The sequence below is a fragment of the Galeopterus variegatus genome, unplaced genomic scaffold (genome assembly GCF_000696425.1).
Source record: "Galeopterus variegatus unplaced genomic scaffold, G_variegatus-3.0.2 Scaffold570, whole genome shotgun sequence".
In the NCBI taxonomy this organism is placed as follows: domain Eukaryota; kingdom Metazoa; phylum Chordata; class Mammalia; order Dermoptera; family Cynocephalidae; genus Galeopterus; species Galeopterus variegatus.
The window spans coordinates 188,060-215,090 of record NW_007726681.1 but is presented as its reverse complement, the minus strand read 5'-3'; the positions used below and the strand labels follow the sequence as shown (position 1 = coordinate 215,090).

Here is a 27,031-nt window from a genome sequence, read left to right as displayed (position 1 = left end):
GGGGGGGGGGGGGGGGGGGGGGGGGGGGGGGGCGGTGTGTGAGAGAGAAGACACAAACTTGATCTTTCTGACCTGTTTTACATCTTCACCTTCCACATCTAGTCCTATACACACATGCAGAGACCTCTCTGTTTCTCTCTATTTATTGGTGTTTGTTTATTCTTTAACCTTCTACCCCCTCCCCCTCCCCAGAGACACCATGATTCCTGGTAACCGAATGCTGATGGTCGTTTTATTATGCCAAGTCCTGCTAGGAGGCGCGAGCCATGCTAGTTTGATACCTGAGACGGGGAAGAAAAAAGTCGCCGAGATTCAGGGCCACGCGGGAGGACGCCGCTCAGGGCAGAGCCATGAGCTCCTGCGGGACTTCGAGGCGACACTTCTGCAGATGTTCGGGCTGCGCCGCCGCCCGCAGCCTAGCAAGAGCGCCGTCATCCCGGATTACATGCGGGATCTTTACCGGCTGCAGTCTGGGGAGGAGGAGGAGGAAGAGCAGATCCACAGCACCGGTCTGGAGTACCCTGAGCGCCCGGCCAGCCGGGCCAACACTGTGAGGAGCTTCCACCACGAAGGTCAGTCGCTGCCCCCTATCTGGGCGGAGGAGGGTGGTAGAGCTGGCTGGAGGGGCAGTGGAAGCCCTGGGGAAGAAGAGTTCGGGTTACATCAAAGCTCCAATCCAGGAGGCTACGGAACAGAGCTGCCCACCTCCAGGAATTTCCAGAGCTGCTGCTGAACTTATTTCTTGGAGACAGAAGGGGAGGGTTTGGGGGGATGGGGAATGACACCACTCAGACATGGGCGAGCCCCAGTGGTGTGTTTTTGCTATATCAAAGCCTTTTCTGCTGGGTTTTCTGCCGGTGTTTTTCAAAGCACCTACTGAACTTAATATTACAGCTGTGTGTTTGTCAGGTTTATTCAATAGGGGCCTTGTAATCCGATCTGAATGTTTCCTAGCGGATGTTTCTTTTCCAAAGTAAATCTGAGTTATTAATCCACCAGCATCATTACTGTGTTGGAATTTATTTTCCCCTCTGTAACATGATCAACAAGGCATGCTCTGTGTTTCCAAGATCGCTGGGGAAATGTTTAGTAACATACTCAAAAGTGGAAGAGGGAGAGGGTGGTTGTGTGCATGTTTCCTCCTGCCTCTGTTATGCTGGCCTCTCTTTTTCTTTACAACCACTTGTAAAAAAAAACTGTGTACACAAAGCCAAGAGGGGGGTTTAAAAGGGGAGTCTGATGGTGGTGGAGTGAGGAAGTTGACACATGGAAATTATTAGACATATAAAGGAGGTTGGGAGATACTTTCTGTCTTTGGTGCTTAACAAATGCTAGCTAAGTTTTGCTGTTTGCTAGCTGCCCCACCATCTGCTCCTTCAGATTTAAAGGTACCCTTATTTCCCTCAGTAAGCTTCCACTATATGAGCAGAATTCACCACTCATTGCCCAACTCTAAGCTGTTTCTTGACTTTTCCATCTCTCAAAAAAGTTCATGTGCTTTTTCTTTTCCTTTTTCTTCCTATATGTGCCTAGAACATCTGGAGAACATCCCAGGGACTAGCGAAAACTCTGCTTTTCGTTTCCTTTTTAACCTCAGCAGCATCCCAGAGAACGAGGTGATCTCCTCAGCAGAGCTTCGGCTCTTCCGGGAGCAGGTGGACCAGGGCCCTGATTGGGAGCAGGGCTTCCACCGTATAAACATTTATGAGGTTATGAAGCCCCCAGCAGAAGTGGTGCCTGGGCACCTCATCACACGACTACTGGACACCAGACTGGTCCACCACAATGTGACACGGTGGGAAACTTTTGATGTGAGCCCGGCAGTCCTTCGGTGGACCCGGGAGAAGCAGCCGAACTATGGGCTGGCCATTGAGGTGACTCACCTCCATCAGACACGGACCCACCAGGGCCAACATGTCAGGATTAGCCGATCGTTACCTCAAGGGCGTGGGAATTGGGCCCAGCTCCGGCCCCTCCTGGTCACCTTTGGCCATGACGGCCGGGGCCATTCCTTGACCCGACGCCGGAGGGCCAAGCGTAGCCCTAAGCATCACCCACAGCGGGCCCGGAAGAAGAATAAGAACTGCCGGCGTCACTCGCTCTATGTGGACTTCAGTGATGTGGGTTGGAATGACTGGATTGTGGCCCCGCCAGGCTACCAGGCCTTCTACTGCCACGGGGACTGCCCCTTTCCACTGGCTGACCACCTCAACTCAACCAATCACGCCATCGTGCAGACCCTGGTCAACTCTGTCAATTCCAGTATCCCCAAAGCCTGTTGCGTGCCCACTGAACTTAGCGCCATCTCCATGCTATACCTGGATGAATATGACAAGGTGGTACTGAAAAATTATCAGGAGATGGTAGTAGAGGGGTGTGGGTGCCGCTGAGATCAGGCAGTCCTTAAGGATAGACAGACAGACACACACACACACACACACATTCCCATTCACTCACCCACACACTACACAGACTGCTTCCTTATAGCTGGACTTTTATCTTTAAAAAAAAAAAAAAAAAGGAAAAAACCTAAACATTCACCTTGACCTTATTTATGACTTTACGTGCAAATGTTTTGACCATATTGATCATATATTTTGACAAAATATATTTATAACTACATATTAAAAGAAAAAAATAAAATGAGTCATTATTTTAAAGGTAAACTATGTCCTTTTTCTCTTTAATCCTTTTTCTTTTTCTTTTGCCCTATCTCTTTTGAATGAGGTGTTTTTTCTGTTGAGGTGGAGTTAGGGACAGTATGGAAGTCGGAGGGTGGTAACTGGAGGTGGTTAAGTTGTGGGGACAGGAAGTAAAGTGATGGCAGAGAGAGATGGTAATTGCCACGATGAATTGTTTTTCATTTCTATTTAATATTAACAAGGACTCAGCATCCTGTCCCATCTGGATGACACATGCCGGTACCTTATGGAGGTGGTGGGGTGATTCTCGGAGGTGCCTCTGCATCAAGCCTGCCATCTCCCTCTTCCTAGACCCCCTCTCCCCTCCACAGAGTCATGTTCCCATTACTTAAAGAAAGATGGGGAGGGAGAATCGCCCTTGAGGAGTTCAGCAAAGTCCTAACCACATCAGAGGAGCTGCTTGGTCGATCCCTGCCCAACCCTTAAACTGGAACTGGCTTCCTAGGAGCTTAGGACAAAAAAAAGGGAGGGGGTCACATCAAACATTCCCCTGCTTTCGTTGCATAATTCGCTCAGAACCTGCCAGGTGACCTGCTGACTTTGTTTTCTGTCTTGACCCCGCTTCACTCCACCACCCCCCTCGCCGCCGGGCAGCGCCACACTGAGAGGGCTCAGCCCGGCCGCGGCGCTGGCAGACCCCAATAATCACCCGGCCTTGGACGCACGTCAAGATCCGGCCCCGGAGGCCCCGCCTCCCGCGCGCTCCCCGCGCTCCCGGGCCGGGCGGCTGCGGGGGCACCAGGGGGCGTCCTCTCCGTCGGGGACCGGCGGGGACCGTGCACCTGGCCGCGGGGCCGCGGCCGGCCTCCTCCCCCCAACCCCTTTCCCCGGTGGCGATTTCAGGGCTCCCCACCCGAGCTGAAGGCCCGTCCAGCTCATCCGCCCTGGGGACCCGGGGCTCAGGTGAAGCTCTGCAAAGACAGACGGATCTGATTAGCGCACGCCGGTCCTTAGGGCGGTTGCTCGGCATATTTCACGTGCAGTGGGGTCAAACGGCCGCGCAGAAGCGTGGAGGCTCGGGGGAGGCTCACCCGGGAGGAGCGGTGGAAGAAGGGTCGAGACCTGTAGGGGTTTGCTGTGGGGGGCGAAGAGCGGGAGTTAGGGAGCGAGGATCTCCTGTCACTGAGCTCACAGTGGGCCCGCATATCGGGGAAGAAGGGTCGAGACCTGTAGGGGTTTGCTGTGGGGGGCGGAGAGCGGGAGTTAGGGAGCGAGGATCTCCTGTCACTGAGCTCACAGTGGGCCCGCATATCGGAGTGAATGAATGAGGCAGGGAAGGCGTGAGCGAGTGGGGGACAGACCTACTGGCTGAGGGTGAGACGTGCAGACAGGCCCTCAGCTGAGCCTCTGTGTCAGCCCCCTCCCGGACGCGCAGAGCCTGGGGCGCTTACTGAAGGGCCACCGCGCTCCCACTCCCCAAACCCTGGGAGACACGGGAACAGAAGCCAAGGGTGTGCGAGAAAGGAGTTGGCCGGTTTCTTTCAGAAATGAGATGCCAAGCCTGAAATACAGAATGACAGTACCCCCCATGACCTCCTCAGGGCCTCTGTCCCAGGGATTCATGATGCTGGCAACGCCTCCCCCTTCAAAGGTGAGCCCAGGAGAATAAAGTTTATCTGAGGCCCAGGTCTCCAAACTATTTGTCCTCAGTGATGCTTTTGCATCAACACAGCAAATTTTACAAACTATTCACACATTGTCTTTTTGAATTGAAAAGAATAATGCAAAAGCAACGTTGGTGACCTTACATTACCTGAGAATCAGAAGGTTGTAAGTATTCGCTAGAGGAATTTAGGATAACCGGTGGACTGCCAACTTAGAATTGATGCAGAGTTATTCTGGCTTACCATGTGATACAAACTAGCACAATTCTGAAAACTGTAACTGAAAATAAATTCAGAGTGGTTAGAAATGTGGCCGTAGGTGAGATTGCAATGGTCCCATTTTCCTATGCATTCAGCACCTGATGGCAGAATAAACAAACAGTTTAGAAATGCAGTGCTCACGAGTGGAGAAAAGTGGCTGGTTTAAAGAAAAATTTGGATTGCTCTAATATTAAAACCAAACCAAACCAAACCAAAACCCAACACAGAGAAATTTTGAAAAAAGTCAAAAGTTCAATGTGTGCCACGTTTTGTCAATCCCAGAAAAAGAAACTGAAATGTCTTTTGACTGAGGAGGCCATTTGAAATGACCATTTATAAGTCACTTTACTTAAGGTATTAACCGAAGCAAGTTCCAATTCTCTCCGCTTTTTCTCTCCAGAATATTCTGTAAAACCCCCACATTAGAATATAAGTGCCGTATATAGTATGCTGTTCAGAACAAGCAATTTAGAAAATATACTATAGGATTCTGAAATGTTTACTTCAAAAATGTGAAATTTGAGGAAAAGGAGGCAAGATGGAACAATAATTTGCTGAGTTGTGTTACTAATGAGGATTTCTTAAATCCAGCTTTCAGTTAGTTTTGCCACATTTTCTGAAGAAAAGATCTCATTGATCTCTCTTACCTTTTTATAACTTGATTTCTAGCAAAAAATATTTTAAAACAATAACAAGGCTCCCCACCCCAAATCCTCAAACCCCATAGCCAAGGTGCTGGGAGATTCTAATTTTGCATAGTTTCATTATTTCTACTTTAGCAATTTTTTTTCCAGTTTTATCAACTGAAGCCCTAGCCAGCAGATCATTCTCTACATTCTCTAAGGAGTCCAAAACACACGGCTTGAGATTTTAAACCACTGGACTCAACAGTTTACTCCTGTAATTATTTCTCTTTCCCTATGTTACTAGCAGCTGACTTCATCCTGCATATAGTTGCCCATGATTCAGTTAGGAAAATGTACAACTGTGTTCGATCCAAGCTTTATGCTGATTTAATCTTTTAATCCTTGTCATTCGGTTTTCAAAGAAGTTTGTTTCTGAGGTAGAGCCCGGAGGAAGAGCTCAAAAATACATTGACAGAGAGACAGAGAATTTTCAAGTATACTTACCTTAGTCTTCTATTGATTATTCTGCAAAAATAATAAAGTGCTCTTTTTCAAAGATAACAACAGGTGTGGGTAAGGCTATACCCAATGTCTCTTGAAGTCACCTATAATTCACAAGTAGAAAAATGTGCATCTTTCCAGAACTGATTTATAAACCTTCTTTAATTGGTCAGTGAGAGCTATATGACCCAAAGTGTTAACTTCATTTCCAGAAAGCTCAGACCCAAGTATTTAATGTCCAATTTCAAGGTCTCATTCCAGTTGGTTAGATGCAACTATCTCCTTCCTTCTATTGTTTCTAAAATTTAGTAAAATGACATTTTAAAAAACTTTGTGAGAAAGCACTTAGAGTCTCATCATCCCCAAAACAACTACTTAGATTTTTGTTTCCTTCTAATCTTTTGTCCATATACTTTGCATGTGTTCATATAGCTTTTATTTTGTGCTGTTTCCCTTAATTTCAGGTCAATATTATAGTCTTAACATATTTTAAGTCCTAAATGTATTATTTATACATATGTTAATGTAGAACACCTCTGATCTTTTGTGAGAAAGTAGGCTGGGTATAAAACGTAAGTTACTAACCTCAGGCAATTTTATGCAGCCTGTCTGTAATATCTGGGCTGTGGGCATCATGTCTAAATCTTATTAAGATTCTTACTGACTTCCAAAGCATCGTGGTCCCACTGCTAAACAGAATGCTTCTTTGTGTGTTTTAAGGATCCCGAAAAGCAGGTTACCTGACATCGCAGGCTCAGACCTATTTGTTGACTGAGCTTATTGGAGGACTTGTATCTGCATGATTGGTCATCTTGGGAATATGTTCCTTCCCTAGAGAAAGTCCATTGTGACCCGGAGAGGGAGAGACATGCTAAAGAATCTCTGTCTCATACACTCAGAAGCTACTGGTTGAGAAATTTCCTACTGGACTCAGTGTGTGTCCCTCATGTTCTTGCTCTAATGTTTCCCACTGGTTTTCTTGGGAATTGAGGGTGATGGGAAAGGGAGGCAGACTTATCTAAATACAATAATTACCAAATTGAAACCTATTCAAACAGTTAGGTTACTAGGCTCAAACTGACCTTGACTCTTTCAACTTTCAGATTCCAGTTGGTTGGGGTGAGACCCAAATGTCGAGTTGCTGAGTGATTTCCACATGCTTCTTTTGTGTACCTTAACAAGGGCAGACAAAAGATGTTTTTCCAATGGGACTCCCTCTTTATGAGGCCTGACCCTCGAAGAAGCAAACTAATCTCAGGCGATTTTGAGGTTTTAGGGCACTAAGAGAACTTTTAAAGCATGGAGAAGTAATTTGTTCAATGGTACCTTAAAAGAGATAATTTACCTCCAAAAGGTGAGTTCCTTTTACTATCCTGAGTCCTTTACTTCCTCTGAAATCAGACTTCTTATTTGCATAGCAAAGCATTCCATTTAGCTGGAAAGAAGGGGATGGGACTGTTAACAAGGAAACTCACTTTTCCCGCAGTCTTTCCAAACTCAGCAGTGTGGTAAGTGGGTCTGATCAACCTCTCCCCTCCTCTAAACCCCAACACTTCAGACTGTTTTGCTCATTAGCTATCTTGAGATTGACCAGCTTTTCTGGTTCGAAGAGTTAGGATTTAGCGTATAACTGTCGAGAGGACAGTTTTGCTAACATTGCTTGTTTTGGCAAGTTAGTGTAGACTTGTAGGTGAAAACTCCAGGAAAACAAACAGCAAACTCCACTAACATCCCTCTTCTTCTTTACAGACATCACTTTTTATTTTTAATACATAACCCAAATAAATCAGGGAGGAGATTGTTAATATATTGGTGACACTTTGCATGGGAATTATACAAATTTATCTTTGTTATGTTTGCCACTTGGCTATTCTGCTTGTTCTACCCAAACTCATCTCTGCACTTAAATCATAGTCTCTGAGGGCCTACACTATGTGTAGGTTATTGTTTATTTGGTTGTCACTTAGCAGTTCTCCAGAACCAGCTCATAATTTATTTTAACCAAATATGCCCCACCTTAGAGACCCAACTCCATAAATAAAGGGGACATTTCAGCATTCTAGAAGATTGAACACTCTGGGGTTCTAATTAGCATGGGATCTGCTGGTAGTTCTTTTAGTGTGTCTATTATTTCTAAATTGGGAGATTAGTCACAGGGATCTGAGGGAAGAAACCAGACCTTTAATAAGCTCTGTTGATAAGAAGAGGCAATTGCAAAAATATAAAAGGCTTGCTGCTAGAAGGCAAACTGTGATTTTGAGTTGATGACTGTTACAGTTTGAACATTTGTGGGAGATTCTAATTCTAGCCATATGTCCCTATGATCACTAATGTTATATGACAAATCATAGTGACCTAAAGTAAAGGAAATTTTTAAAAATGTTGGAAGGAGAGAGTGGACAAGCAGGATGAAAAGGTCTGTGGTCTATTCTGCAGTGTTCAATCACTGACAAAGTTTCAAGACTTCTCTAGGAGAAGCACAGCTCTGGGGAGGGGAGAGTTACAGGGTGGGGGAGAGTGGGAAAGGGGCTTCTATTTTCCCTAGTTTACAATGAAAATGTATTCAGGTTATATGTTCATAACTAAATATAAAGTTTTAACAGAATTGTACACAGAAAAGTGTCTATTAAGATAAACGTGCATTTATAAAGAATTGATTGAGTTCCTGCTTTGGAATGCTGAGACATTTTTCTTTTTTAAAAGACATGGATATGTGGATAAACAGAAGTCTGGCCATTGGTGGAAAATTATGTTATGATGAAAATGGTAATGCTTCCTAGATTAATGTAAAGCAACATTAATTAAAATAACTTTATACATATGTTATGAACCTTGAAAGATATTCAGATAGGTCAATAAATGGGAAAAAACATGCCCCCAAGTTTAAAGATAATAATAGCAGACTGGCCTTAACAGATGTATATAAAATGACGATTATAAGAAGTCTTTGTTTTTAGGTTATCGTCAGAAAAAAAACAAACAAAAAACGGGATCAGTAGGATAAGCAGATAGCTCAGAAATAGATTTAAAATGTTGTAGAATTTGTGACGATTATAAGAAGTCTTTGTTTTTAGGTTATCGTCAGAAAAAAAACAAACAAAAACGGGATCAGTAGGATAAGCAGATAGCTCAGAAATAGATTTAAAATGTTGTAGAATTTAACATCTGACAAACTAAGAGCAATACAGGAGTATAGAAATTACTAAGAAATACCACTTGGTTAAATGGATATCATGCAAAAGTGTATGTCACACCAAACTTCAGAAATGCCTAAACATATTAAAGAGTTAACCATATTTTTAAGTATAGAAAAACTGAATTGCCTATTATCTAATCCATTGCAGAAGCACACATGCAGACTACTTAAGACATTGAGGGCATTATTAGAGGTAACAAAAGTAGGTTTAATAAGTAGAAATTTTAAAAAAAATTATAGCAAAATGTAATAAAATATATAAAAGGCAAAACCAGACTATGAAATATGACAAGTACGTGCTAAGTATTTACTATAAAATATATAAATCATGAATATAATTCAAAGTCATATGAAGATTTACAGTCAAAGTAACTGAACAGATGCTTTAGACCAGAGATTGGAAAATCTTTTTCATAACGGGCCAGAGAGTAAATATTTCAGGCTTTGTGGACCATAGATCTCTGTCGCAACTACTGAACTCTGTGGTTGTTAGCACAAAGGCAGTCATAGAGAATAGTAAACAAATGCACGTGGCTGTGTCTCAATCAAACTTTATGAACACAGAAATTTAAATTTTACATAATTTTGCATGTTACACAATACTCTTCTTTTGATTTTTTAAAAACTATCTTAAAATGTATAACCTATTTTTAGTTCATAGGCTGTTCAAAAACAGGCAGTGAGCTAGATTTGGCCTGCAAGCTGTAGATTGGTGATCCCTGCCTTTGACAGTGTTCCCTAAAGCATTTTTCTTGAAATAATAGTCTCAAGAGCTCCTTTATGAATAAAGGATGTAATGATCAAATATATTTGCGAAATCCTGTGATCTGTATTACCCACTGGAAAATTTACAATGAACATTCACATGTTAAAACTTTTGAGAAATCCCACAGTGAGAAACCTGCTTAACTAGGTCAACCCAGTGATGCCTCAACTTTTTTAATCTCAGGGTCCCATATGTCCCACAGATTTTCAACCCTACAAGGCTTACACATGACTTGGCCCTTGCCTATCTCTCTGATGGCACTCGATGCCTCTTTTTCCCTTGTCAACTAGAGTTGATTAGCACAGGCCTTCTTTCTTTTCTCCTCTGCCTAAAAGGTTCTTCTGCAAGATCTCCACAAGGCTGGTCTTCTTATTCTGTTCTCAACTCAAATGTCTCTTTCTTGGTGAGGGCTTTTCTGATCTGATATTCTAAAACAGCTTCCACCTTCCAGCACACTCAGACATGTGATTCCATTCAGTTTTCTTCATTGAATGTTACATAAACTTTTCTCTCTGTCTTTCTGTATTTGTGTGTGTAAGTGTGTGCACCATCTCCTAAGTGCAATAAAAGCTCCATGAGGGTGGAGACCTTACTCCTCTTGTCTCTGTCTGATCATCCTGTTCCTAAAAGAAGTGCCTGTCACATAAAATGAATACAATATAATTTTATTCAGAGAGATTGCAAGAGAAAGAGAAAAAAAGAAGGAGAGAGAAGGGGAGAGGGAAAATATTTCATGGATCATTACATTTTGGGAATTGCTATGTCAAGCAAAAGAAAATTCAAATGCTAAATTATCACTTGAAAAAGAATGCACAATGTCACTAGCAGGTACAATGAAAATTAATACAACTTTAACTTTACATTCCAACCCATACAGAGGCTATTCTAAACAGCTCATATAATTACACCCATCAGTTGCTGGCATTTCTGTAAATAGTTCCATTTGTTTGTTTTCTGGAGCATACAGATAACCTGCAATAAGAGCTATAAAGTTGCCTATGCTCTTTGACACTTTGGGAAATACACCTCATAGAAATAATCTGAATAGTGTTTGGCCCCATGGCTCACTTGGGAGAGTGCAGCGCTGGTAGTGCCAAGGCCGTGGGGTCAGATCCTATATAGGGATGGCTGGTGCGCTCACTGGCTGAGCGTGATGCGGACCACACCGTGCCCAGGGTTGCAATCCCTTTACCGGTCAAAATAAATAAATAAATAATCTGAATAGGGAAATGGTCATTTTAAAAATTAAATTGATATTAATACGAGTTATAAGAGTAAAGTACTGAAAATAATCTTTCTATGACTCTTAAAAATGACAGTAGCATAAATTACATCAATGCCTGGACTTGCATTTATCAATCAATAGTAAATGAAAAGAGCAGAACAAGAAAAGAGCAAGCTATGTGCCCTCCGATGACATCAATGTAAAACATGCACACATTCACTAAACATAGCTAAATAAGAAATTTCAATGAAACAAATTAAATTTAATGTTTGTTGCAGTCTTTTCTCTGTAATGTTAAACAGTTGACAACAGAAAAGATATTGGAGCTTGTACGCACTGAGGAGAGAAAACCGGTTCTGTAAATGCTTTAATTTGTCTGAGGTCAAAGAGAGAAGACCTGAATTAAAGGTGGCAAAACTTGTCCCGTTCAGCCTTTCAAGGTAAGTCTGAGCCTGTGGTCCCAAAGGCATTCTTATTTCTCAGCTAATTCACTTGGTTGTCCTCTAAGTCCTTTGAGAAGCAGAAGGTGACTATGTACTGTGAGGTATTTGCATTACACAGGGAGCTTTGGCATAAATTACGTGGAAGACATTAATTCCTACACCTTGAATTTATTAGCTTTGTTCTGTTGGTTTAAAAGGTTAACAAACACCTGCTGTTTAAAACTTAAACAGCATAAACTTTCCCATGCCTGGCTATGCTAAGATTAGCTAAGAGGCAACATACTGGCCACGTATTTCGAGGGCGCTCTGTGGTTCCATTCCAGGTAGAAGTGAATGCTAAAGGGCCCATCTTAGTATCTGCAGCCGAGGCTGTTTGATCTGCAGTGTGAGGCGCATTGGTGTGTACGTGAGCTTCGTGGATGAGCGCTGGTCAAAGGAGAACTGTTATGTAATTATAGCATCCATAGCGTCCGACGCGCCACCCAGCCTAGCCTAATAGTTTGTACTGGGAAGTGGGTGTCATAAGGATAGTGAGAATTAATTAATGTTTATGAAAACTTGTTCAGATTCATGGGAGAATAGCTGTAAAGGCAATGTCTTCAAGTGTTTGGGGAAATGATGTCTTCTTTCCTTAAACTGAACGTCAGAGCTGGCTGGGCAGAATTACTGTGATTTCAAAGTAAACATTCAATTTAATTCTTTTTAAAGTTTTGAGAAAATTTCTCACCTTATGATTCAAATCTATTTGGTGTATGGTGGACATTTTGCCTGCACACAAACTTGAAGACTTGAGATCTGGTTGGGCTTTCATGTTGGTCAAATATCATCACCATTCTCCTCAATGAACAAATATAATTAATTGCTCAGTTCATATGTGAGTGTACTTCAAAAGAGTCATGGACAAATGGAATTAAAAGATAATATGAATCTTTTTCCATGAGCTTCTTGAAGACCCCATGTATGTCATTACACCACTTCTTTATATGTGCATAGTAAGCAAATATAGTCTTTGTAAAAATAGTGGTCTACTGTCTAGGAATAGTTTATACCCAAGTGTAAAGAAACATAGTGGCTAGAAATGTATATTTGAGGGGCTGGTCAGTTAACTCAGTTGGTTAGAAATTGGGGTTATAACACCAAGGTCAAGGGTTTAGATTCCCATAATGGCCAGCTGCCAAAAATAAAAAAAGAAAGGTATATTTGAATTATTCAAATATAACAGCTCAAAAAAAATAAAGCATGATATAAAAAATATATTTTAGGACCGGCCCCGTGGCGCACTCGGGAGAGTGTGACGCTGGGAGCGCAGCGGCGCTCCCGCCGCGGGTTCACATCCTGTATAGGGATGGCTGGTGCACTCACTGGCTGAGCGCGGTGCGGGTGACACCAAGCCAAGGGTTTTGCTCGTGGCCATGTGAAGATACAATGAAAAGATGGTCTTCTGCAAACCAGGAAGTGTGCCCTCACCAGACACCAGATCTGCCAGCACCTTGATCTTGGGCTTCCCAGCCTCCAGAAATGTGAGATATAAATGTTGTTTAAGCCACCTGATCTATGATAGTTTGTTAAAGCAGCCAAAGTTGTCTAAAACAGGTCCCTTCAGAAGTTCCTGACCTGCTGTACGCAGCATGGACTTCAAGGAGTTTTCCACCAGTATTCTTGATGTGCAATGCTTTTCCATATAGACGTTTTTCTCCAGGCTCCTCCTGGGACTAAAATAATATTGAATTATTAGGGCAGTAGTCTGTGGCTGTGCCCCAGAGGGAAAGTAACCTATTTTGTAAATTGATACCTTGACCTTGCCCCTGAGCGGACAATGCTATAACCAACTTAGCTAACTAGTCACAGACCTGAGTAGATGAGCTTGGTTGACTGAGGGGAAGTAATAAATTATGTTTGTATTGACCTTAGCAAACCTTTTAATTCTTTCCCACATGATATAGTTCTCAACAAATTGGGAAAATATGGCCTAGAGTCTAGGTAATTGCACAACGGCAGATCAATGGCCGAGGCCCACAGCATCACTTTTATGCCTGGGTGTACTTGAACAGTTTCATCACCTGTAAGGAACAGTGGCACTTAGACTCCAGGCCATTCTCTCCCATTAGTCCAGAGAGGATGCTGCCTTTTGTTGCCTGCTGTGGTGGTGGAAACCTGCAGGGATGCGGGAGGGAGCATGGCTTCCTACTCCATTATGGAGGAGACCCTGCTCCAAGCTTGCTGGGGTCAGGACTGACAGCAGGAGCCCTGAAGTTTATTGTAACACTCCTCTGAGCAGCTATTCTCTCTGAACAGAAGAAAGGCCCCAATTTTTCCCCTTGCCCCATTTATTTGGCTGATGGTTGCTGTTGGCTCAACTGGAAATCTTCCTGAATTGTCTTGGGCTTTTGTTTTTACCAGTTCAAAGGGTTAAGTCTGTTAGTTACAAAGGGGAGTACTAAAAAATTAAAAACATTGATGGCTGCCAAGTTGGAAAGTCTGTACAGTTTGTAGAAAATTTACTCACTCAGTCACTCAGTATACAATTGTTGAGTAACTCCTACTGTGTGCTGACATGGTACTAGGCAGTGGGCACACTGAATAAAATCCAGCACTTTCAGTCTACGTGAAGACACTGACATTTATATGCATAATGACAGTATCACTTACCTAAGACTTCCATTACAAAATACTACAGACTGGGTGGCTTAAACAACAGAAATTTATTTTCTTGCACTTCTGGAGGCTAGAAGTTCAAGATCAAGGTGTCAACAGGTTTGGTTTCTTCTGAGACCTATCTCTTTGGCTTGCAGATGACCCCTTTTTCTCTGTGTCCTCATGTGATCTTTCCTGTGCATGTGAAAATCTCTGGTGTCTCTTTGTGTGTCCAAATTTCCTCTTCTTATAAGAATACCAGTCAGATTGGATTAACGCCTACCCTAAAATTCTCATTTTAACTCAATCACCTCTATTAAGGACCTATCTAGAAATACAGTCATATTCCAAGGTACTGGGCGTTAGGGCTTCGACATACGAATTTTGGGGGTGTGGTGTGGGTGGAGGCACAATTCAGCCCATAAAAGTGATATGATGGTAAGATAAGTGTTAACAGAAGTATAGAAAATTTTATATGAGCTCAGACATTGTCTTGGGACCAAGATAAACATCAATTCTCGATATTACTATAGCCTAAAGTATGTGTCACTATGGCAAATCACAGATGGAACTGGGCCTATGACATAATCTGTTTGACCAGCATCATGTTTTAAAAATGCTAAATCTGAACATCTTTAAGGTGGGACAAACACTTGCCTCCTGTCCACATTTACAATACCTGTTTGGACCTTAGAGGTATCCAAGTTGGAAATCCCTGGTTCAATTCATAAGGAGAAAGAGAAGCATTTCCCTAACCATCTCACATGTGCCAGGCCCTCCAGCCTGCATGGAGTCAGTAAACTATGTCATCATACACATAATCATTATTAATTTGTCTACATATTCTTTGTTCATTCTTCTCTCTCCATTGCCAGGCCCTCCAGCCTGCATGGAGTCAGTAAACTACATCATCATACACATAATCATTATTAATTTGTCTACATATTCTTTGTTCATTCTTCTCTCTCCACCCATTTTTATTTAGTTCATCTCTCAGCAACAAGAATAAGAAGGGGGATCATGGTTGAGCCACACACGTCTTTACAGTTGCTTCTTTAGCTACTTGAAGATTTAGCCAAATGTTTTCAAACTTCTACTTTAGATCCTGTTAATTTCTTAAACATGACTTTTCCCTGTTACTACAAAGCTGTATCTGTATCTTCTTCCTTCTTTTCTAATTTTAAATTATACATGGTTGTGACTGATGATAACAGGACCCATGTCATATGGTCCTTTAACATACAGCTCCATTGCCAACTGGCAACCTTTCTTAGGCTATCCTGGTTAAAGCAGCAAGGAGATAGAATCTGATTCATTGATTCATTTTCTAGTAGCAAGTCATAGGTTACTATCGTTTAGGGTGTGGACAAAGTTGGGGAGTTTCACTGTACAGGAAGGGTAAGTGAGTAGGATATATATATATATATATTGTTTGTTTGTCTTTGATTTTATTTTAACTTCTCAATATACATTGTAGGTGATTTTCATGACCCTTTACCTATTCCTCTTTCCCCACTCCCTCTCTCCCCTCCCCTGCATCATATCTGTTCACTTGTCTTAACAAGTTCAAGGAATTGTTGTGATTGTTGTGTCTTCTTCCCACCACCCTTTATTTGTTTGTGTTTATTTATTTGTTTATTTATTTTTAGCTCCCACAAATAAGTGAGAACATGTGATATTTCTCTTTCTGTGCCTGACTTGTTTTATTTAATATAATTTTCTCTAAGTCCATCCATGTTGTTGCAAATAGTCATATTTCATTCTTTTTTATAGCAGAGTAGAATTGCATTGTATAGATATACTACATTTTCCATAGAGTAGGATATATTTAGATGTCTGAAATACTTTATAATCTTGTTATTGCCACTTTTCTGTGATGATCTAGAAATAACATTTTTTCAAATAAATATGAAAACAAGGCTTTTATGTAAAATGTAAAAAAAGGTGGAGAGTTTCAGTAATAATCAAAGAAATGTAATTAAAGCAAATCTGTGTTATCGCATTTGAACTTACTTTGGCAAAGACTTACGATTGGCGATATTCTAGACTTGCAAGAATGTTGGAAGATGGACATTAGTACATTACTAATGGAGTGCAAATTGGTACACCTTTCTGGAGGGTAGCCTGATACTGAATATTAAAAATTTAAATCCCACTTCTAGGAATTTATCTCAAGTACACCAAAATATATATACAGATTATCACAGCTTCAGAAATAATTGCAGAAAAAATAACTAAAGACTTAAATATCCATAAAAGATGGATCAAAATCATTTTTGTGCATTCAAATAATGTAACTGTATGCTGCTTTTAAAAAGAATGAGTCTTAACTGTATTTACTGGCATGGAAAGATATTTCAATAGCATATTATTTAATTTTTAAAAAGTTGTCTTGAAAACAACTGTGTAGGACAATTCCATCATTTTTAAAAAGAATGAGTCTTAACTGTATTCACTGGCATGGAAAGATATTTCAGTAGCATATTATTTAATTTTTAAAAAGTTGTCTTGAAAACAACTGTGTAGGACAATTCCATCAATTTTAAATTGTGTGTGTGTGTGTATACATAGAGAAACAATGGGGCAGAATGTTCAGCAATACAGTTACAATGATAACCTATGGGGGATGGGATTTGGGGTGATTTTTACTGATTTAGGGATTTTTACTTTCTTTAGTCTTTTATAAAGACTAAACATTTTCTTCGTATTATCACTATAATTAGAAAAAACAAATTTAAAAATTTGGATAGAAATATGTTTCCTAGGGCTAAGATATTTACCAAAAGAGTTCCATTTAATACCTGATTCCATAAACTGTTGACTTGCTCAAATATCTTGGTTTTATTTTATAGTCATAATTCTCATATGTAGAATATTATCAAAAGGGTTTGCAGTGTATCATGAATGATAGTGTTCCAATAATGGCCAGTTAAATTAGGAATATGGCACATATTCATCAAAGACAAATTATGGGCCAAATTTTGTCCTTCCAAATTTATATGTTGAAGTTACTCACCCACAGTACCTCAGAATGTGGCTATATTTGACATAGGGTCTTTAAAGAGGTAATTAAATTAAAATACGTTCGTGAGGGTGGGCCAGTCCAATCTTACTGGAGTCCCTATAAGAACAGGAAATTTACAGACAGACATGTACAGAGGGAAGTCATTTGGAGAATTAGGGAGAAGGCCATTATAAGGCAAAGAGAGAGTTGATATCAAACTTCTGGCCTCCAGAATTGTGAGAAATAAATTTCGGTTGTTTAAACCAACCAGTCTGTGATACTCTGTTATGGAAGGTCTAGCACACTAGTACATCAAGTAAACCTACCTCATCTGTAATCCCTATTGAGAGTCTTGTTTTTGTTCCATAACATTTCAAAGTCATATCAACTTCACATTATTACACTTGAAAAAAATCATCAAAGGTAAAAATCTTAAAAGTAACACACCAGGGAAATGAAATTATATCAGCCCTAGATTGGGCTGGATTTAGTAAACAAACTTATATACGTAGGTGTGGAGTTCTGCAGTTTTAATTAGATAAAAGCATTTGGAATAAAAATATATTTCTAATCAGAGTGATATCTTGCAAAATTGAAGAACCTACTGTTTTACTCCATTTATTGTTTTTAATGTATATGACTTTCCATAGACTTTTCATAGAAGGAAAAACTTATAACTCAGAGAATATAAAAAATGGGAAGAAGGTAAACCACTATTAAACTGGCAGGCCTTTGAAAACTTGTAGTGACTAACGGAGTACATATAGTAATTTTTATTTAACAATATCCAATGATTTTAGATAAAGCTTTTAAGATTTTGGAATGTAAAGGCATATTGACAAATGAAGGGTGGACTTTCACTGAAGGTATGATAGCCACTTGATAGTTACAAAGTATGAAATTCTCTGGGAAAAAAAAGTTACTTTTAGTTAACATGTGTCGGATTTTGTATATTTACAGGAAATGTTTCCATTTAAGACCATTGATACATTAATAGTTTCCAGGCACATTTTATGACAGGACCTAAGTTTGTTCTCTTTTGAACAGCTAGGAAAGGATGTTTAGTTACTTTTAGTTAACATGTGTCGGATTTTGTATATTTACAGGAAATGTTTCCATTTAAGACCATTGATACATTAATAGTTTTCAGGCACATTTTATGACAGGACCTAAGTTTGTTCTCTTTTGAACAGCTAGGAAAGGATGTTTTTAAAGTAAGCACTTAGATTTGCCTGGATCTCATTTATAAAGCAAGGGTCTTAACTCTAAATGCCTCTGAAATCAAACTGTGCCCTGGAGTAGTGGATTCCCCAGAGATGACCAAAGCATCTTCCACTCAATTTCTCTTTACCATCATTCAGACTCCCTCACTCTCTTGTACTCCTGTGTTTTCTTTGTTGAAAAGTAGTGAATGGATGCAGCTCCTGGGTGTCCCTCCACAGTCTCCAATTTTATTCATGGGTAGTCCGTGACTTTACTTTCACAGTTCCTTGGACAAACTGCTAATCACAGATCATTTATTACAGTACTGTTTTAAAGCTCTGAGCTTGTTGTGACACTGGGGTTTGACTAGAATTTTTTAGTGGGCATTACGAGACTCTAAGGATTGGAGGGAATCTGATTAGGTGGAGAAAATGAGTGTATTCTCAAGATCACGCAGCAGTGCTGCAGTGTTCTCCAGAACAGGTGAAGCACTCCTGATGTGAATCCTTTTGTCTTTCAGTGTATTGCTAAAGCCCCCTAGTGGCCAGGTGACCCCAGTGAGGTGCTGTGTACCCCCCTTTTTGGGGAGAGGATCCTAAGGTCCTCGCTCATCCTCTCTCCAAATCTGTCTGAACTATGCGTGAAGACCATGGGGTCCCCAATATATCTTGATTCTCTTGTTTCAGAACTTCTCAGGGAGTTCTGGCCTTTTCCTCTGCAGGCTTCCCAAGGAAGGGAGAGGCCAGCAATTTCTCCAGCTGAGAAGGTAGTTCATTGAAGCCTTTAACTAGTTCTTTAAAGTAGTCATGCACATCCCTGCTGTCAGTGCAGACTGGAGAACTCATTCAGGTGCCAAAAGCTGTGAGCTGGGGCTCCTGAGGTAGCTTGGCTTTAGGTGTCTAATCCTGCCTGCACAGCTTCAGAAGAAGGGAATGGAGTCTAGATTTCCTTAGACCTTCTCATAGGAAAGTTTAGGAAGCGCAAAAATATGGTTGGTACAGTTACATTCGCATGACCCCTTAACATAGGCTCTACGGTGTAGACCCTTTAGAAATCCCATCACCCTCAAGAGAGAACCCATTCCTCTATGCCTGCATGGCCCCCATTGGGCACAGGCCCACTGATAAATATGTAACAAGGGACTGTGTCTTCTCTGCATCCTCAGTGATGAGCAGGGTGTCTGGCACATATAGGGCACATTTGGTCACTGGAATGAATGAAAGTAATTGAATCAAGTGAATTCGAAGTATATGTTTCTGAGGAGGTCCTCTAAGTTGTAAAACATGCACTTTACCAAGCTTTTTAATTAAGATGCTTTTTTGTTGTGTGTGAGCTGGGTACATGGCAGCATGCTGAGCACTATGGGTGATGCAGAGAAGTCCTAGACCAATATGTGTTTCCAAGGAAGAAACTGCAGTCCAACAGAAGCCACACACCCCCTTTGGCCCCCTGCTCCCCTCCACCCCTGCCCTAGTTCTCTATTCCCCATCAGGCTTCTTAGCACTATCTCCCCACCTCACACCCACGCTTTAGCCCTCTTCCTTCTGATTTCTGTGCCCACCACTCCATAGAATCTGCTTATGTTGAGATCACCATGTTGTAAATTAGTAGTCACTGTCTATCCTCTGAACCTCAGTGTCACCTCTTGGAGCACCCTCACACGTGGCCACTTCCTCATTTCACATCCTTCACCCCTTTCTACTTTTCTGACTCCTTCTCAGTCCCCTTTGCCGGTTCAGCTCTCCCTTTCCTTCCCAAATCTAAGCGTTGGCTTTTCTTTGAAGTCTATCTTGGGTTCTCATCTCATGTCACTTTTCTGGTTATTGTAATCATGGATGTACATTGAAAGCACCTGAGGAATTGTTTTGTTAAAAAGCTACACACATTCAAATCCCAGAAATTTCTGATTTATTGGGCCTCTGGTGTTTGTATTTCGAAAAAAGAAAATTCCACAGGTGATTCTTAGTAACACCTCTTGTTAAGAATCATGTCTATTTCTTTGTATCTCTCTTTCTCTCTCATCCTCTCTCGCTTTCTTTTCCTCTCTCTCTCTCCAAAGGCTTCCATGTGGTGATGACTTTCGAGTCTAAATTTCCATCCCAGAGCTTGCCTTTAATTCCAGATCACTGAATATAAATGCATTCTTGGGTGGCTCAGAGGCTTCTCATGAAACTCGACGTGTCCTAAATGGGAAAGCATGATTTATTTCTCCAAATCTGTTCCTCCTCCTGTCTTTTCCACCCCAGGAAGTGACATTGTCATTTTTACATCCAGAAAATGGGACATTCTCCTTAACTCCTTCTCCTTCATCCCCCATACCCAATGAAGCACCAAGTCTTGCCAAGCCTGCCTCCTGAATGTGCAATCGCTGATGAACAATCATATTTTACTACAAAAAAAAAAAAAAGAGGAAATTTCACATGANCCCTCTTCCTTCTGATTTCTGTGCCCACCACTCCATAGAATCTGCTTATGTTGAGATCACCATGTTGTAAATTAGTAGTCACTGTCTATCCTCTGAACCTCAGTGTCACCTCTTGGAGCACCCTCACACGTGGCCACTTCCTCATTTCACATCCTTCACCCCTTTCTACTTTTCTGACTCCTTCTCAGTCCCCTTTGCCGGTTCAGCTCTCCCTTTCCTTCCCAAATCTAAGCGTTGGCTTTTCTTTGAAGTCTATCTTGGGTTCTCATCTCATGTCACTTTTCTGGTTATTGTAATCATGGATGTACATTGAAAGCACCTGAGGAATTGTTTTGTTAAAAAGCTACACACATTCAAATCCCAGAAATTTCTGATTTATTGGGCCTCTGGTGTTTGTATTTCGAAAAAAGAAAATTCCACAGGTGATTCTTAGTAACACCTCTTGTTAAGAATCATGTCTATTTCTTTGTATTTCTCTTTCTCTCTCATCCTCTCTCACTTTCTTTTCCTCTCTCTCTCTCTCCAAAGGCTTCCATGCACACCTCTTGTTAAGAATCATGTCTATTTCTTTGTATTTCTCTTTCTCTCTCATCCTCTCTCGCTTTCTTTTCCTCTCTCTCTCTCCAAAGGCTTCCATGCGGTGATGACTTTCGAGTCTAAATTTCCATCCCAGAGCTTGCCTTTAATTCCAGATCACTGAATATAAATGCATTCTTGGGTGGCTCAGAGGCTTCTCATGAAACTCAACGTGTCCTAAATGGGAAAGCATGATTTATTTCTCCAAATCTGTTCCTCCTCCTGTCTTTTCCACCCCAGGAAGTGACATTGTCATTTTTACATCCAGAAAATGGGACATTCTCCTTAACTCCTTCTCCTTCATCCCCCATACCCAATGAAGCACCAAGTCTTGCCAAGCCTGCCTCCTGAATGTGCAATCGCTGATGAACAATCATATTTTACTACAAAAAAAAAAAAAAGAGGAAATTTCACATGATTCAACCCAGCACTTATCAACTATGTTCACTTTTCTCTGTTTCAGTGACAGCACCTTGGTCCAAGCGCTGGTCCTCTGGATGGCTGAAATACCTTTCTCACTGGCCTCTCAGCATCTGCTCTTGTTCACCTCCTTCTATTACTTACACTGTCTCTGGAGTGATTTTTTTAAATGCAGATCTAATTACGAGTACTTCATACCTTCACTTGTAACCCTTCAATAGGTTCTCAGTACACTTGGGATAAAGTCTAAAATTCTTAAGTGGCTTTTTTCCTCTGAGTAATTTTTTTCCCTTTTACTTTCTTCTATGGTCACATCTCACTGGGCTTCTTTAAGTTGCTTCTGGTTTCAAACACTTTGTACATGCAATTTCCTTGGCTTCTTATGCTCTTCATAAAATTTTTGTTTGGGTAGCTCCTGCAAATCATCATTTCCTTTGGGAAGCTTTACCTGATGCTCTCCCTAGGTTGACAGTCCCTATTATGTAGTCTGAAACTGTAGTACTAATTGCTATTGTTATGTAAAGCTTTCTGCAGTTATTTATCCAATAACTGCAGGACCAAGGCTCTATGACAGTGGGGACTATGTTCATCTCATTTCCCCTAGTATTCCCAACTTTTAACATGGTGCCTTAAATTTGGTAAATGCTCAATGTCTGTGAGTTGAGTGCATAAATAAGATGGGAGTTCAGACGCAAATATAAAAAGCAAATATCAGAAAGTATTTTAGAAGCATCCTAAGTAGAAATATGAACAAAGTGCAGTGAGTGTTGGAAGAGAGAGAGATTATCTTGGGTTTTGCATAGAAAATTTCACACAGAAGGTGATATTTTTCTTGGCCCTTCACAGATGGTGAAGTTCTTCATGGAGGGGGAACAGCATTCTAGGCAGTGGGAAAAACAGGAGAAAACGCATAATGGTAGAAAAAAGTAAAGTAAGCCTGAGGAATAACAAGGTATATGCTGGGGAGACAGTAGGTAATAAAGCTAAGAAATAGGCATGGGGGTGGGGGGTGGGGAAACGATGGAGAACCTAAGGAACTTGAGCTTTTAATTTCCAGCCATGATCTGAGCAGTTCTGAGAGAATTGATCTGGCGTTGGTGTGCAAGGGAAGCTTTGGGCACCCAAAAACCAGTTAGGAAGATTACAGTAAACTTTGTAGGTAATAATGAGAGCCAGAACTTAAGTTGTTGCAGTGGGAATAAAAGGAAAAATGGACTTGAGGATAAGATGACAGAAGTAGCATTGCTAGTTTGATGACTGATTCCATGCAACAGCAACAGAAAGAAACCAGGCCAAGATGACTCTTCTGAACAATAAAAGAAAGGCTGCGCTTTGGTAAACAACTTCAGAATAGCCATTAGTGAGGATTTAAGGGGGAACTAATGATTGCATCAAGTATTCGTTCTGCAAAAGCTGCAAAACTTCATTCATTCGGCAAATACATTCACCAAGATTTTTTGTATTCTGTCCACAGTGTCCGTTCTGCTGCCACATTCCTACTAGTGAGTAATTGTTGAGGTGGTTTGTAAGCTGATTCTAAGATTGGTGGTTTAAAAATGTGTGTGGACATTTTTTTTTGCATTAAAAAATATTTTTTTGGATTCTTTTCACAGACAGTTGTTATGGTTCAATTCACTTCACAGGTATGCCTCAGGCTTGCAAATGACTATTTCACATTTGCTATGTAAACTAGTGACTCAGTATGTTGCTTTAGAACCAGATATGTGTGGTTTTGCTTCACTTGAGGAATTCAGTAAAGAACATACTTCATGTCAGCAGAAACCCTCGTAAATCTATACAGAGAAAGACATGAGTAAAACCTTTTATGATCACATGGCTGCATGGAATTTGTTTCCTTTTCTTCATGGCGAACCAGATATGTGTGGTTTTGCTTCACTTGAGGAATTCAGTAAAGAACATACTTCATGTCATCAGAAACCCTCGTAAATCTATACAGAGAAAGACATGAGTAAAACCTTTTATGATCACATGGCTGCATGGAATTTGTTTCCTTTTCTTCATGGCGAAGCTCTGCAGTTTTCTCTAATACTTCAAAAAAGCTTATTTGTGCATATGAGTTGATTTTAAAAAGGAACAGCATTGCCATCTTTTTCTTGAATTTGCTCTTCAAGAAGAAAAAATAATTGAAGGAGAAAGTAAAACTCTAGAGATTGTTATTTTGCTTTGTACATAAGAAGTACGCATTTTCCCTCTAGACGTGTACTCCAGGGAAGCTTGCCAGAAAAAACAAACAAGGCAACATGGTCCTACACAGTTCCTCCTGCACAATGGCTGAGCTTCTGTATCTGGCCCTATGTATATAAACTATGTGTCCTGGGATAGAAAGTCTTCCAGAAGCACAAAAACACGGACAGAAGAGGTAGGGAAGATAAATATATATACGTACATATATATATATATATATATATACACACATATAAGTTGTGAAAGAGCATTTCATCTTGGACAGAGATTAGGCTTTAAGCTTTTTTTATAAATAGCATCTCTGGCTGTGTGGGTTTTGGCTCAGAGAAATTGGAATTAGTGAGATTAAATGAAAGGTGATAAATATTAAAGAGAAGCCCCCAGATGGAAAGGTTTCTGCAGAAGCCACCTGCCCAGCTTGGTATAATGGACTCAGCGGCCTGGCAGGACCTCTATTTAAATACTTTGGTTGGATCGATGACCTTTTGCAGCTTTTGTGGCATGGAAAAAAAACAATTGATATGTTTCTAAATGGAGTGCTATATGGACCTCTAAAGAATCCTTGGCATTCTGTTGTCTCACAGCCTATATTAGTGAACTTGGGGAGATTCTTGGACATACGTGATGTTTGAAACAAATTTAAGAGTTTTAATGTTCATTTTATATATGCTACATTACAAAACTCCCCTGGCAAACTGATACTGTATATTATTTATCTAAATTTATATTTCAAATTCAAACATTTTGTATCATCACAGAGACATTTACTTAGTATTTCATTAATCTTTTAAAACATGTTTTTGTTTCATTTCTGGCCTGAATAACACCGCTCCTCGTGTGTGCATGTGTATGCATGTCCACACTTACCTCTGAAATTTGTCTTATTTTATATGACTTTAGAAGACTTTTGAGACTATTTGTATACCTAGTGATCAATGCATGGGAACTGCATGTCCCAGAGTATGCAATTCTTGGAACTGGGGCTGCCACCCTTGGGTTAATAGCAGCTTAAATGTTCCCCATGGTCAGCTATTTTAGTATTTTCTTTGGTGAGTAGAACTAGATAACATTGTCCTTTTAATTTATAGATGACACTTTCTTGGAAGAAAAAGCTAAAAATGTACGTTTGAGATCAGAATTAGACTGCAGAATAATTTTGATAGAAGCTGAGGAATTAGCAGAGCAAAACTTTGCTCTGTGGCAAATGCTTCCCAGGTTTTAGAGCATCCTCTCCTGCTTTGACTCAAGCCTGGCTGCTCCCCAGGACAGCTTCTGCTGGGGGCTCCCCAGTGCAGGCCGCATGCCCAGGTTCCTGTTCACTCCCCACTTCTTCTTACATGCTCATGAAAATTTCTGCTCCTCTGAGGTCATCTCTTTTCACCACTGTCTTCTACTGATCTCCATCTTCTGACCACTTCCTTTCACCTTCCACGGACATTCACTGATGGCTTTGGCATGCCTCTTCTTTATTCTTTCAACATATACTTGTTCATGTGTTTCCCTATAATGATTGAAAAGATGTTCTTCCTTCTAGTCCTGGCTCTGTATCCCATCCCCTCTAGCCTCCTTTCAGGCCACTGATTTTATCTACTTTACATCTCTTGGATTTTTTTTTTTTTTTCCGTATCTCCATCCTCACTGCCTCTGTTTTAATTCAAGCCACCACAATCTTTCACGATCTCTCTGCTCCTCTAATTTATCTCCCTGCACATAGTATTGCTTTTTTCCAGACCATCTTTTCTAATGAAGTCAGAATGAGTTTATCAAAATGTAAACTTGAGCATTTCACATAATCCCCTCTTTTCTTTCCACCCTGGGCTCCCCTTGATTGTTGGAATAAAGTTCAAACTCCCCAGCACAACTTTCAGGGCTCTTCATGGTCTGGCCATTGTTAGCTCTGGAAGGAGATAACCAATGACCTCTTAGCAAATTAAATAGTAACATGGATTAGTGGAGTCTCTATGTTAAAATACATTTTTAGAAAAGACAATTTACAGAATATGCATAGACTAAGTTCAGGGGATTGAGAGAGAAATTTGGAGCTTAGGGAACTTCATCTTTATAGGCTAAACCTGTTTCTGACATTTGCAGAATCTCTAAAACCCTTTTTCTTTTAAATATTTATGGATGCATGTTTGGACAATTTCTTTTGTATGGAAGTTGTGATTCATAGGAGAGATTGACGGGTAATTTAGAAACTATGACTTCTAATTATGGGAAGTTGCCTATGCAAGGCACGTGTTCAATCTTTGCCTACTTCCTAAGCAGTAAGATAGTGACAAAACTACCATACCACCTCCTGTGTGTTTGTGAAACATAACTAATAAAAGTAACAGGCTATGTTATAGGATATTAAGATGCATTGCAAATAGTAATCCTTTTCCTTAATAATGTATGATGACTTATGAGTCTTTTGGAACTGCTTTTAATCCCTGAGGTTGGCTCTTATGTAATGTAAGAACGAATAATCAGATACATTGTGGTGATATTTCCTGCTTCTCAGTGTATGTAATGTGACATCTGATGCCAAAATGAAACCATGAAATTGAAAAGAAAATCAGCTAGTATTTAGCGTTTATGATTATCATTTCGCTTTCACAACTCTCTCCAAACCTCAGCTAATTAATTTAAACACATCTCAGACGAAGGTGATGATTATCTGTTTTACAGGTGGGAAGAAACTGAAGTTAGTTGTTAAATGCCTTGCCCAAGGCCATAGAGGAGGGGGATGTTTTGTGCTTGGCCTAGAACCCAGGCACTTCTGTGGTCTAATTCAGCAGCGTCGCATCGCACCCTCTTGAATAGTTCCTCTGCCCCTCTCAGCAGTGGCCTTGGGCCTTGATTGTTGAGTGAATGGATCTTTGTCATTTGGTCATCCATGGCTAGACAGTTGTAGCTGATGTGTTTTGCGATATATGTGGACTTCATGAATCCCCCCCCCCAAAACCTCAGTTTATGGAACCTTATATTTTAGAAATGATTTTTAGAGAGAACAAAAGTGGGCTGAAGGAATTCATGAAAACTTGATATACCAGGAAATCCTTCTCAGACATTGGGGTGATGGATCACTAATGGCCTGTGGGGCTTACAGTGATGAAATTTAAGCATTTAATGCTAAATGTTAATTGAGAGAACACTTGCCCTACCTAGTGTAAGGCGATGAATTGTAAACTTCTAGAGAGCAGAGATGATGGTGTAATTCCTTTGTACCTGCAAATTGAGGATGTCAGGTTAGAAAGG

At 40.7% G+C, this 27,031-nt stretch overlaps 1 protein-coding gene across 1 annotated transcript in view; it reads left to right on the top strand.

Annotated features, from left to right (window-relative positions):
• BMP4 (bone morphogenetic protein 4) overlaps positions 1-2,666 on the top strand; it is an 8,607-nt gene extending 5,941 nt beyond the window's left edge. Inside the window, exons 3-4 of the mRNA XM_008570118.1 lie at positions 193-572; positions 1,534-2,666. Of these exons, the coding sequence (XP_008568340.1) occupies positions 200-572; positions 1,534-2,390 (1,230 nt within the window). The 5' untranslated portion in view covers positions 193-199 and the 3' untranslated portion in view covers positions 2,391-2,666. The remainder of the gene's footprint in view (positions 1-192; positions 573-1,533) is intronic.
• Positions 2,667-27,031: the final 24,365 nt, after the last annotated feature.